The following is a 12248-nucleotide window of genomic DNA, read 5'->3' as shown; positions in this document are numbered from 1 at the left end:
CTGTGAGATCATGACCTGAGCCGAAGTCAGATGCTTAACCAACTGAGCTGCCCAGGTGCCCCAGGCCTCTTTATGGTGATCCTGACTTGAGAAAGAACCTGGCCATCTCTCAGACATGGTGTGGTCATCCACCAGCGTCCTGCCTCTCTGGTCATCACCACGCTGACCACACTTCCCTGCAGGAGCCACCACCTGGGCCTAGGACGAGTACCAGGCCCGGCAAGGGGACAGCCACGGATGGGGAGTGAGTCTCTATCACAAAGACCTGTCTGCTCCCTCATGGGAAGCAGACATGGGAAGACTTTAATGCATGAGGCTTCCAGGTGCCAGCCCAGTGCCCGCCGCAGATCAGGCACTCTGTCAATGATCAGCTGAAGGTAGCAATCCCTTAGAGCCTCCCTCTCCTGTTGTAAGTGGAGAAGCTGAGGGAGACTGGAGTAAAGGAAGTGCAGACTGAACCAGGAGTCTGGTCCCAAACAGACACGGCCTCACTGAGCAGCCTCAGGCAAATTGCTTCCTCTCTCCCAGGTCTGCGTCTCCTCCCCTGTGAAGTAAGTTGGGTGGGCGGATGGTCTGTAAGACCCCTCGGAGTTCTCGTGCCTTGTCATCACCCTCGGAAGCTCACGGAGGGTCCATGCCCTTTATCACCAGCCCCCACCCAGCGCATCCGGGATCTCAGACACTGGGCTGGGATCACCGTCGACTCTAGGAGGAGGCTTCACATTCTAACCTCAGCCCAATATTCTGGAGTCCAAGTTCCAAGTGGAGGTGGGGCGGGGGGGTGGTTGGAATTTGCAGGTAATTTGGTGCGAAGATGAAACGTACTTTTCCTTACAAATCTCCTCAGATAGATAGGCAATTAATAGTATAATTAATTTTGGAAGCAACAAGTATATTTAGTGGATCTACAGAGAAAAACTCTATTAGAGCACCCAGAAGTCACTCCAGATGTGTTCAACCCCTTGCAAAAGATGCACCAACTATAAAATTCTCTCATCCATTCATTACAGTGGTCCCCGAGAACATGTCTCCAGGGGACAGATTCGTTAGCCAAGCGTGGTTGCTCCACACCATGGTCATGATAAAGCTCAGGGTTTATTTTTTTTTTGAAAAATCCAGTTCCAGCTGTTCTCCCCCACCATGAAGCAGAAGAAGGGTATGGCTGTCCTGACATAGTGCAGCTGGTCAGGGACTCAGAGACATTTTAGACGGTGACGAAAATGTGGTCTCTGGAAGCCGGGCTTGTACTTCTCGGCAATCCTCCTAATTCTTGCACATAGTAGGAGCGCATGCATATGACTATTGACTGCCTGATGGAAAAAGCAAGGCACAGAGAAACAGTATATGGCTCAGAAAGGTCCCAGGGACCAAGACCCAGGAGAGCACATCCAGAAAGAGCATGTGTTAAGACACTCATGGATTTGTGTCTCAGGGTCGCTATTTATTTGCTGCGTGACTTAGACAAGTCACTTAACATCCCTGGGCCTTGGTTTCCTCCTCTGCACAATGGGAGCAGCAATACCCACAGCAGTCGTGGCTGCAAGAGTTAAATCAGATAACACAGATGAGTGACTAACAGTGTGTCTGGCACACTGTAGAGGCCTCTCTTCCTTCCTTTCATCAGGCCTTCAAGATCTGCATGAGAAAGGCAGCTTCCAGCACCCACCCCTGCTATTTACCTGCCCCCGCACTGAAGGATGGGAAACCAAAGAGCCGCCTCTTGGCCTCCACGCTGCAGGAGGGGACGGTGCAGTGGAGCATGGCCAAGGAGGGGCCTGGGCCCAAACCTCAGTGGCCGCAGAGACCCAGTGCAGTTGGCCTGGCTCCCTTCCAGCCAGTTTTGCCAGATATAAGTTGGCTTCAGCTCGAGGTTCCAAAGCAGTTATGTAAGCATAATAACCCATAGCATTTGTAGAAAACTTTTAGAGTTTTCAAAGCACGTTTGCATGTATTACCTCGGCTGATCCTCTCAGGAACCTTGAGAGGTAGCTAAAGAAAGGACAAGCACTACCATTTTATAGATGGAGAAGTTGAGGCCTGGAGGGCTTACTTGGTTCACCCATAGTCACATGACTAATAAGTGGCAACATCAAACTTGGACAAAGATCTCTGCATCCCTTGCCCCGGGCCTTTCCCACACCATCACACCACGTCTTTGTAATCATGTAATCCGTCAAGCCAAAGAGGTACAAACACCTACTGTGTGCCAGACAATTTGTTAAGTCCTTGGATTCAGAAGTGAATGGCAGAGTCAAGTTCAGAAGAGATATAAGACCAACTATTTGGGGCATGTGATAAGCTGCCGTGGTGAAGGAGCGAGGGGAACAGTGAAAAGGGGAGTAGCCCAACTTGGTCCAGGGGCTCAGAAAGGCTTCTGGAGGAAGAGACACATCAATCCAGTCTTGGACAACTGTTAGAGGCTATCCAGGCAGGAAGAGGGGTGAGAGGAGTTACAGGCAGCAGAAGCAGCAAATAGAAAGCCACCAGTGTAGGAACCAGCAGGGCACATCCAATAGTGCTATAAGTCATCTGATCTGGCTCCATCCACCCACTCACTCATTCATTCATTCATTCATTCATATATATCTGGAACACCCCCCATGCGAGGTGCCGTACTAAGCACTGGAGATAGACACCTCAGCTAACAAGCAGGTGTAGTCCCCAAATGCACGGAGCTTCCCTGCTCATGGATTTCCATGGACACAGATGGGAAGCTGTAGGATGGGGTAGGCAGAGGGCATCACAGAAGGCTGGGTATGGAGGGCCTGGCTTTCAGCCTATGGGAGCTGGGGAGCCCCGATGGATTGTAAGCCTAGGATTAACAAGACGAGGCTTGCATTTCAGAAAAAGTGAGTCACAGTGAACTTGGAGAATGGACTGGAGAAGGTGGTCTGGAATCCAGGGGCCCAGCTAAGAAATGGCAGCAGCCCAAGCAAACAATGGCTGGGTCCTAAGTTATGGCAATGCAGTAGGAAAAAGGCAAAGTGCAAGCTGGACGTAGAGACAGCCTTGCCCAGGCCCTGCTGGCTAACTGGACATGGGGGTGAAGAAGAGGAAGAGTGGACAGCCACCCTGAGGGTCTGGCTTGAGCCTCTCGGCACATGGCGATGCTATTCCCTGGGACATGAGGGCAGGGGACCCATCTGGTGGGGCAGAGAACCCGAGGATGTTTGTTCCCCTGGAACTCTCTGAGTGTCAGAGGACCATGGGTCCCCCTGAAGTCATGCTACTCAGGCAGTGGGGCCAGTGTGTGTGGAGCCCAGGAGAGAGCTTGGGGCTGGAGATGCAGATTGGCTTACAGATATTCAACATTTGGAAGTGGACAGGACCACCCAGTGTCCCGGGGGGAGTAGTGCCCAGAGGGAGAAGAGACAAGATCCCATGGCAACAAACACCAAAGGGTATCCAGATTTTTCTTGGATTTGTTCTTGGATGCCAGAATCCCACTTGGCAAAAGTCAGACCATTAGCCACAGTGAGGAATCATCGGTCCCCAAGAGGGCTTGACCATGACAGGCTGTGGGGACTCTGGCCTGATGTTGCACTTCTCGGGTCTCACCCATCTCTAGTCTGAAGTCACTCACGTGCTTCTCTCCCTTTCATCTCTCCCCCAGGTGTTTACAAAATATGGGAAGTGTTACATGTTTAACTCAGGCGAGGATGGCAAACCTCTGCTCACCACGGTCAAGGGCGGGACAGGCAACGGGCTGGAGATCATGCTGGACATTCAGCAAGATGAGTACCTGCCCATCTGGGGAGAGACAGGTGAGCTGGGCACAGGGACTTGGGCTGTGGGTGATGGCGGTGCAGGACTCTGAAAGACTGGTTTGCTTCAGGTGGGCTATCTTGAGGGACTACTGTCTATTGAGGAGCGGGGGGTGACAACATACTAGCGAAGGGTAAAGATGTCCCTGCATGGACTGTGATGCTCTGGGTTTCCTCAGATTTCAGTAGGTGGGGGAGGGGCAGATGATAGGAACACTGGAAAAGGAAGGCAGGGAGGCTGAGGCAGGTGTTGGGAAGGAGGCATGGAGGAAGGTATGATTGGACAGGCAGGTGGCTTGATTTCAGGGAAGAGGAAGACATGAACACATGGGTCAGCCATCTTCCTCTTCCAGCCATCTTGACTATCCCAACCCAGCTGGGAGGCCCAGCAGAAAGGAGAGCAGGGTCCTCCCACTGGGGGAAGGTGGACGAGCTTGTAGGGTTGGAAAGCCAAAGGGCATGGACTCAGGGGCCTGACACCATGCTTGCATGAGCCCCTTGGCGGGGGAGGGGGGGAAGTGGACATGTGTATAGGCCCCAGAGCTATTTCATGTACATGTTTATTCACTTATGTATTCAGCAAACTATTCATTAGCCATGTATATGGTGTCAGGCTTTGCACGAAGGACATTAAGGTAAAAAAAGACCAGGTCCTTGGTCACACAACCTTGAGGAGGAGACACAGAATTACAGTCCAATGTGACACGAGTATACCCATGCCACATAGACAGCGTCCTCCCCCTGAGGGGAGGATGTTCAGGAAAAGCATCATATTCCCCTGGGCATTTGTACAGAGTCTTGGGGGCACATGGGTGTCTCTGTCAGTTGAGTGTCTGACTTTGGCTCAGGTCGTGATCTTGCAGTTCGTGAGTTCAAACCCCACATCGGACTCTGTGCTGATGGCTCAGAGCCTGGAGCCTGCCTCAGATTTTGCATCTCCCTCTCTCTCTGCCCCTCCTTCCCCGGCTCGTGCTCTGTCTCTCTGTCTCTCAGAAATAAATAAACATTAAAAAAATTATATATTTGAACAGAGTCTTGGGATTACTCTGAATTATACAGGTGGGTCCTCACAAGAGTGGCACAGGAAGGTCAGACAAAGAAGAAGGTGAGAGAAGCAGAGACTGGTGTGATGCAGCCAGTAAGTCTAAGGACACTGGCAGCTTCTAGAACTCTCCCAGATGAAGAGAGTGAAGAGGTGCCCACAAGTGGGACATGGCTGCAAACTAGGCCCAAAATAAGAGTAATGCTGTGTTCTGGGCATAACAAGGAGGAGCAGGCAGGGGTCAAGGATGGGCCTGGAGAAGGGCTTCATAGAAGGGAGGAAGAGAGAGAAGATTCCAGCAGGAAGGAGGCCCTGGGCCCTCAGATTGGAGCTGAGGTGGGTGGAGACCAAGCAGCCCAGCCCCCACCTCTTGCCACCCTCACCCCATGATTCTGAAAGCCTGGCCCCCCGATCCTGAGATCCGGCCCTCACCGTGCCTGGGGCCTTCTGGGCCTCTGAGGGCAGCCAGGACTTCCTACCCTGGGGAGGACCCAACACAGACTCCGAGCTGCCCCCACCACCACTCTCTGCCTCCCGTGTCTATGGCCCAAACGCCCTGCGGGGAGAGGTGAGCACAGCCACTTCCTTCACAGTATGGTTGGCCCTGGCCCTCCCGCACTAGCACCTGAGAAGCAAAATGGCCCCCACATACGTCACCCCAGCAGTGCCTTCTGGTGGCTCACCTCAGGCTCCAGGCCATCTGCTGCTTGCCGAAGAGATGCTTACTTGGACCCATCCACTTTTCTAAACTCAGTACCCCTGCCCTCCAGCAAACAAAGGGAGGTCTGCATTCGTGCCGAGCTCTGGCATCCCTGGGAGCTGACCGGCAGAGCCTGGCTTTCCAGAACATCCCTGAGACCAGCCTGTGTCCTGTGACCATGGGGATCTGTAGACAACCCTGAGCCCTAGGAGCTGGGTCTTGATCCCCAGGAAGAGGTTCTGCCTTGCAGACACCAGGACTTGTTTATCGAGCCACGTGTGGAAAAGGAGGGAAAGGGGGCAATAAAAATGAGTCCTGGAGACGTCACGCCCACAGCCTGACTAGAGGTTAGTTATGTCTTTGGACAATAATGTTGGATTTCCTGCCCTGTTACCTTGGTTTGGGAGCAAAAGCAAAATGTATACACATATGCATACACACATGCACGCACACTCACAACGCCAGGCACCTGTCAAAGACATCTTCACACAGCACAGCCCCCCGTGGGGTCTGGCCTTGGGTCTGAGCACTGGCTGCTGATAAAATGAGCTCCAACCACAGGGGCGTCCTACCCCAGGGAATCTGTGCTCTGTCTCCCGAAGCCATGGATGGAAAGAGCAGGAAAGCTCTGAGATCATCTATTCCAGCCAATCCCCTTGTGCCTTGGTGGAGGGAGAACTGAGGCCTGGCAGGAAGTGATGGATGTACTGGACATCATGCAGTAAATTCACGGCCCAGCCAGTGCTGCACTGACCCAAGCCCCTTGACCACCAGTTAGCCCTGGTGGACCATAAACATGATCGAGGACCTGCTGCGTGCCTAACACCATGCAAGGCATGGTCGGGGATACACAAGACACCAGATGCCCTGCCTTTCAGGGGCTTATCCTCTCATTAAGCAGCCACCCTGGCACACAGAATGCACAAGAGGACAGCCTCACTCCTGCCGGCAGCTTGAGCTATCTCTTAGTGATCCACCGGCACTTCTCACTTAAGCAACTGCCTCTGAGGCTGGGAAAGGAGGCTCATGAAGAAGGAGGGCGTTAGATCAAGGGCAAGGGCTGGCAGAAACTGGTCAGAGGAGAGACTGATCGGTGCTGTCCCAAAGAATTTTCTGCAGCGGTGGAAATGCCCTCTAGCTGCACTGTCCAATGCCGTAGGCACAACTGAGCATTTGAAATGTGGCTCGTGGGAGTGAGGAACCAGTGGCCTGAATCCTTACATCCAGGCTTCCTCGTTTCAGGCTGAGAAGTCACTGAGCAATGAGCACCTGTTGGAGACTCTGGTTGGCTCAAAGCCACTTGTTTCCTGGGCTGGTGAGGAGTGAGTCTCATGGAATTAGGAGTGAAGGTACACACCTACTGAAGGATGAGGGATGGACTCTGGCAGGTGAGGGATGCTTGTCCATAGGGCCACCTGAGGAGGCATGGCCACACCTTGCTGCTCGGTTTGCTCCAAAGGAATGTGGGCAGGCCTAGTCCCACCATGGCCCTCAGGAGGGAGGCTGCCTGCTAAACGCCCCCAAGCTCTGTGGCCCCATAGATGCCATCTGGCTTCCTTGGCATTCCTACCTCCTCTTAATTCCCAAGTCTTTATCAGAGATATCTGAATGAGGATGGAGAAGAAAGGAACTGAAATATGGCTGTTGAGGGAGCACCCGCAGACAACTTGATGACAGGCAGTGTAGTAGGACAGGAAAGCGATGTTAGAGAGACCAAATCCCCAGCTCTTCCTTTACTAGCTATGTGACTGAAGACAAGTGACTGGGCCTCAGTTTCCTCATTGGTAAAATAGATAACACAGATAAACCCATGGACTTCACAGGATGGCTGAAGGAAGCACATGAGAGCTTTCCGCAAACTGTAGACAGTAGAACGGTGATAATGATGACCATGGGGGGACTGCCAAACCGTCCCAGAACCAGAGCCTCTTCCAAATAGTCCCGCCAACCCTATAACGTAGGTGGGTCCTGAAGCAACTCAACATCTGGGAGTCTCATCTGCTCAAAGCAGAGCCTCTGCCACACCCTTGCCTTGCCACATGGACAGCTTCATCTCTCGGAAATTTAAGGAAGTAGGGGCGCCTGGACGGCTCAGTCGGTTAAGTGTCCGCCTCCTGATTTCAGTTCAGGTCGTGATCTCACAGTATGTGAGTTGCAGCCCCGAGTCAGGCTTTGCACTGATAGCACGGAGCCTGCCTGGGATTCTCTCTGTCCCTCTCTCTCTGTCCCTCCCCTGCTCTCTCTCTCTCTTACTTTCTCTCTCTCTTTCTCTCTCAAGAGTGAATAATAAAATTTTTTTAAAAAAGAAATTTAAGGAAGCAGTGAGGGAACCACTCTTCTGGGTGTAATTCTGGCTGACTGGAAGGACCTTTGGTGCCTGACTGAATTTGAAAAAGGCACCCTCTTAGAGAGGACCCAGCCTTATGGGCTCATGCTTAGCGAATAGAGATGACTATGAAAATTATCAAAAGTGCCCTTTCCTCCAGGCTTATAATGCCCCCACACCAGGATGCCCTCTTGGCCAAACACTTTTCTGCAGGGCACCTGGGAATATGCCACTTTAAAGCAGGCAGGCTTGGGGCACCTAGGTGGCTCAGTCGGTTGGGTGTCTGACTTCAGCTCAGGTCATGATCTCACGATTCATGGGTTTGAGCCCCGCATCAACCTCACTGCTGTCAGCACAGAGCCTCCTTCGGATCCTCTGTCCCCCCTCTCTCTCTGCCCATCCACCACTCATGCTCTTTCTCTATCAAAAATAAACGTTTTTATAGGAAAGAAGGAAAGAAAAGAAAAGAAAAGAAAAGAAAAAAGAAAGGAAGGTCCATCACACATGGACCTAGACTGTATAGACCCTCTGGAATGTCAGGATTGGAGATATTACATGTCACAGAAAAACAAGGATCTGGGCACCCTGCTTACATGAAGTTAAATGCATTTATTCATTGCAGAAATTCTTTAATATACTACATCATGAATCTCCAAGAAAGTAATATTGCACACAGCATTTATTTCCCAAATGCCTTTGACCATGGAAACCTTTTTCATGGAGGAACTCACAAAATAGAAAAGGGACAGAAAAACTGTCCTAGACCGTAGAAGTGCAGATTTCATGGCCAGCATTTTCTAAAGGAAATTAAATTGAAGGCAGGTGGGAGGTTGTTAAAAATGAAACTTGGTGTAGACGCCTCTGAGTAACTTCAAAGATAAAAGAAATAGGCAGTGGGTTATCTAGGTTGCACATGAGAGAAACCAAATTCAAACAAGCTTAGGCATAAAAGGAATTGTATTGCCCCCAGAATCCAAGGCAAGCTTCAACAACCAAACAGCAGGAGAGCAAGAATGCAGCATCAGAAACAACTGGAACCAAGAGCTAGGGCCCCCCTCCAGTCTCTCCTTCTCTCACCTCTCTTCTTTCTGAGTTGCTTTATTCTCTCTCACTATAGACAGGTCTTTTCCACACATATTTTTTTTTTCACCCATGCCTGCTGATAGTTTTATATTTTACACATCCTATCACCAGCATGAGACGGTTCTGAGTCTCTCCCCAGGGTCCTATTAAAAAAAAAAAAAAAAAAAAACAAGGAAGGGAATCATTGACCCATTGGTCATTTGGGTGCCCATGCCTGGACCAATCAGCAGTGGCCAGGAGAGGGAGTTAACAAAAGGGCCCAAGAGCCCCCAAGAAAGCTGGGCGGATGGCAGCCAGTGAAGGAGTTCCCAAGAGATAGTCCTGTGAATGGTCATGCTGGGGGAGGGAGGGCTATGGCAAGGGTTGGGGATGGGTTATCTCTGAGGAAACCAGAATCCATGTACAGGGAGTTCTCAAATGAACTCAAGTTCTAGACAGCTATGCCCAAAAGTTAGAAGGACCCCACATAGGGCCCCTCCCTTTCTCATCACCTTCTAGTGTTCATTCACCCCCTACAAAATACACTTTTTATTGACTATAGTCTGACTTGATTTCCCCCAATCCTAGCATAGTAGAAGAAAGACCACACTGGCTTCCCCAGGACACCTTGAACACTCCAGGAGCACTCTTACTTGAGGACATCTGCATTCTCCGCTCCCTCTGCATAGAATTCTCTTTGCTCAGACCCACATTGCTACTTGCCTCACCCCTGCCACGTCTTTGCTCAGATATCACCCTCTCAATGAGGGCTACCCCACCAACTCGTCCCCCTCGTCACCCCTCTTTATCTGCTCTGCTTGTCCTTTTCTCTATGACATGTGTCACCTCAAATACGCCATGTGATTTTTTTTTTTCTTGTGTATCGCTTTCCCTAAAACATATGGTCCAAGAGGTCAGGGGTCTTGGACTGTCCAGCTCACTGATGTCTACCAGGGCAATAAATATTTGTTAATATATTTGCTGACAGAGGAAAAAAAATGCTATAACTGTGCACACCGATGGAACCGGGGCGAGAGAGAAACTGGCATTAATGAGTGGCTGCTATGGGCCATGAACATTCTATCCCACAAATTCTTTCAGCCACCCTACCAACAAGGTGTTACAATCCCCATTGAAAGATAAAGACACTGGGGCTCAGAGGGGTTGAGCAAGCTTCCCAGGAACACACATCTCATTAAGTAGCTGAACCAAGCTAAAAACCCACGTATGAACCGAAAAGCAATTCTCTTTTCACTACATGCCTTTAATGTTAAAAATGTGATTGCAAAAAGCATTGCCATGAAAATAGCTCAGGGGGGAGAAAGAAAAACGGTTCAGGTGACATCTCTGAAGAGAGAATGGCGTGTAATGATAGGTCTGTTAAACTTCTTTTCTATTCCCCCCCCCCTTTTTTTTTCAATAGCAGAATCCTTGAATTGAACAAAAGCTTTAGCACAGCCCCAGTATGTAAAACAGATAAAGGTAGGGCAGCTCTGGTTCCCCTGGAAATGGGGACCTCAGTGTGATTGTCCCATGCTTACTATGGCCATTCCTGAGGAACCCTAGGACTCCAAGGAACCCAGTTTGAAAAGCATTCGATGGAAGATGGATGAAAAATGGTCTCTGTTGGTTCTGCGACTGTGTACATCCCAAAGACCAGCACCAAACATCTCTCTCCCTTCTCCCTGATGGTGAAAACAGCTCCTGGTATGTCGGCTGAGCTCTGGAACCTCGGAGAAGCTGACAGTCTGGATTCCTGGTCGAACATGGTGGGCGGAACATAAGTGTTTTTGGAGGCTCCCTCCACACACCCCTCCTAAATGAGAATCATGGATTTTTGTTGTTGTTGTTGTTAAGTATAAACCCACAATGACAGAGAGGATGGGAGAGAAGACACCGGTCAACGTCAGCAAGTTTTTGGAAGATGGAAGGCGGATGCTGATTAACTTGGCATGTGGCAGACAAGGCTGAGAGATAAGGGTCTGCACCGAGAAGCCGACTAAAGCCACACAGCTGTCACCACGGGACAGCCAGGAAGGGTCAGGAGTGGGAGGCATCAGACCCTGCTAAAGACAGTGATGAGAGGTGGAGCTAAGACGAGGAGGATTAGTTAAAAGTCTTTAAAAGGAGCTGTTAAGTCTCTCAGATATTTGCCCATGGCCCAGAGCAGCTAGCCAAGTGCCTCTCCCCACCCCAGCACAGGACGAGATGACACAGTCTGGTGCTGGGTGTGGGGAAACCAGGCAAAGCTGAGACATGGGTAAAGTACCCTACAGAAACCAGGGAGATGAGGTGAAGTTCTGCCTACTGAGTAGTGAGACCCCCACCCCCCGCCACGCTAATCTATCCCACCACCCCCCAAACAGAAGTCTGGGACTATAATCCCTCTCTGGAGAGACTGACAGACTCAAGAGAGAAGATGCACGGAGAATGACAGTCAGGACTCCCCGGACACAATGTCCTGGTTAGATCCCCCCAGAGTGAAGTCCCTTAGTAAGTCTTCCAACACCCAGGAATGACTACAGTTTTAAGTACCTCGTACTTAGGAGTGGACAGCCAGAAAGCCAGGCTTTGGGGGGAAACCACTAACAGGAACCAACACCAGCCCAACAAAAAAGAAGCTTTGAGGGGCGCCTGGGTGGCTCAGTTGGTTAAGCGACCGACTTCGGCTCAGGTCATGATCTCACAGTCCGTGAGTTTGAGCCCCACGTCAGGCTCTGTGCTGACAGCTCAGAGCCTGGAGCCTGCTTCGGATTCTGTGTCTCCCTCTCTCTCTGCCCCTCTCCCATTTATGTTCTGTCTCTCTCTCCGTCAAAAATAAATGTAAAAAAAAAAAAAAGCATTAAAAAAGAAGCTTTGAGGAAATACAGATAATGATTAAAGGCAAAAGCTCTAGAGCCAGAGCAGAGCCTAGGTTCAAATCCTAGCTATACAACTTCCCAGCTGGGTGACCATGGGCAAGTTACTTAACCTCTCTGAGCCTCAGTTCCATTACCTCTAAAATAAGACTAATATTGGGGGCATCTGGGTGGCTCTGTCAGTTAACTGATCTCAGCTTAGGTCTTGATCTCAGGGTCGTCAGTTCAAGCCACACTTTGGGCTCCATTCTGGACATGAAGCCTACTTTATTAAAAAAAAAAAAAAAGAATTATTATCTACTCTGTTAGGTTGTTAGGAAGATTGAAATGAGTTAATATGTATGAAGTACTTTGAAAAGTGCCTGAAAAATATTGGGGACTATGTAAGTGTTTAATAAATACAAAATAAATGCAGGGAGCAGAAGGAAACATCAAACCACTTTTAAAAAATTCTCAGGAGATGAGAGAAGATATTGCATCCATAAACACAAGCCAT

General features: G+C 50.2%; 1 protein-coding gene across 2 annotated transcripts in view; it reads left to right on the top strand.

Annotated features, from left to right (window-relative positions):
• ASIC2 (acid sensing ion channel subunit 2) overlaps positions 1-12248 on the top strand; it is a 1018759-nt gene that overhangs the window by 927656 nt on the left and 78855 nt on the right. For both annotated transcript variants that reach the window (XM_060647782.3, XM_060647781.3), the window contains one exon: positions 3614-3764. In XM_060647782.3, coding sequence (XP_060503765.1) covers positions 3614-3764 — 151 coding nt within the window. The remainder of the gene's footprint in view (positions 1-3613; positions 3765-12248) is intronic.

Source organism: Panthera onca, chromosome E1, assembly GCF_046562875.1.
Source record: "Panthera onca isolate mPanOnc1 chromosome E1, mPanOnc1 haplotype 2, whole genome shotgun sequence".
Lineage (NCBI taxonomy): Eukaryota > Metazoa > Chordata > Mammalia > Carnivora > Felidae > Panthera > Panthera onca.
The sequence above is the reverse complement of the archived record's forward strand: the minus strand, read 5'-3'. Positions and strand labels throughout refer to the sequence as shown.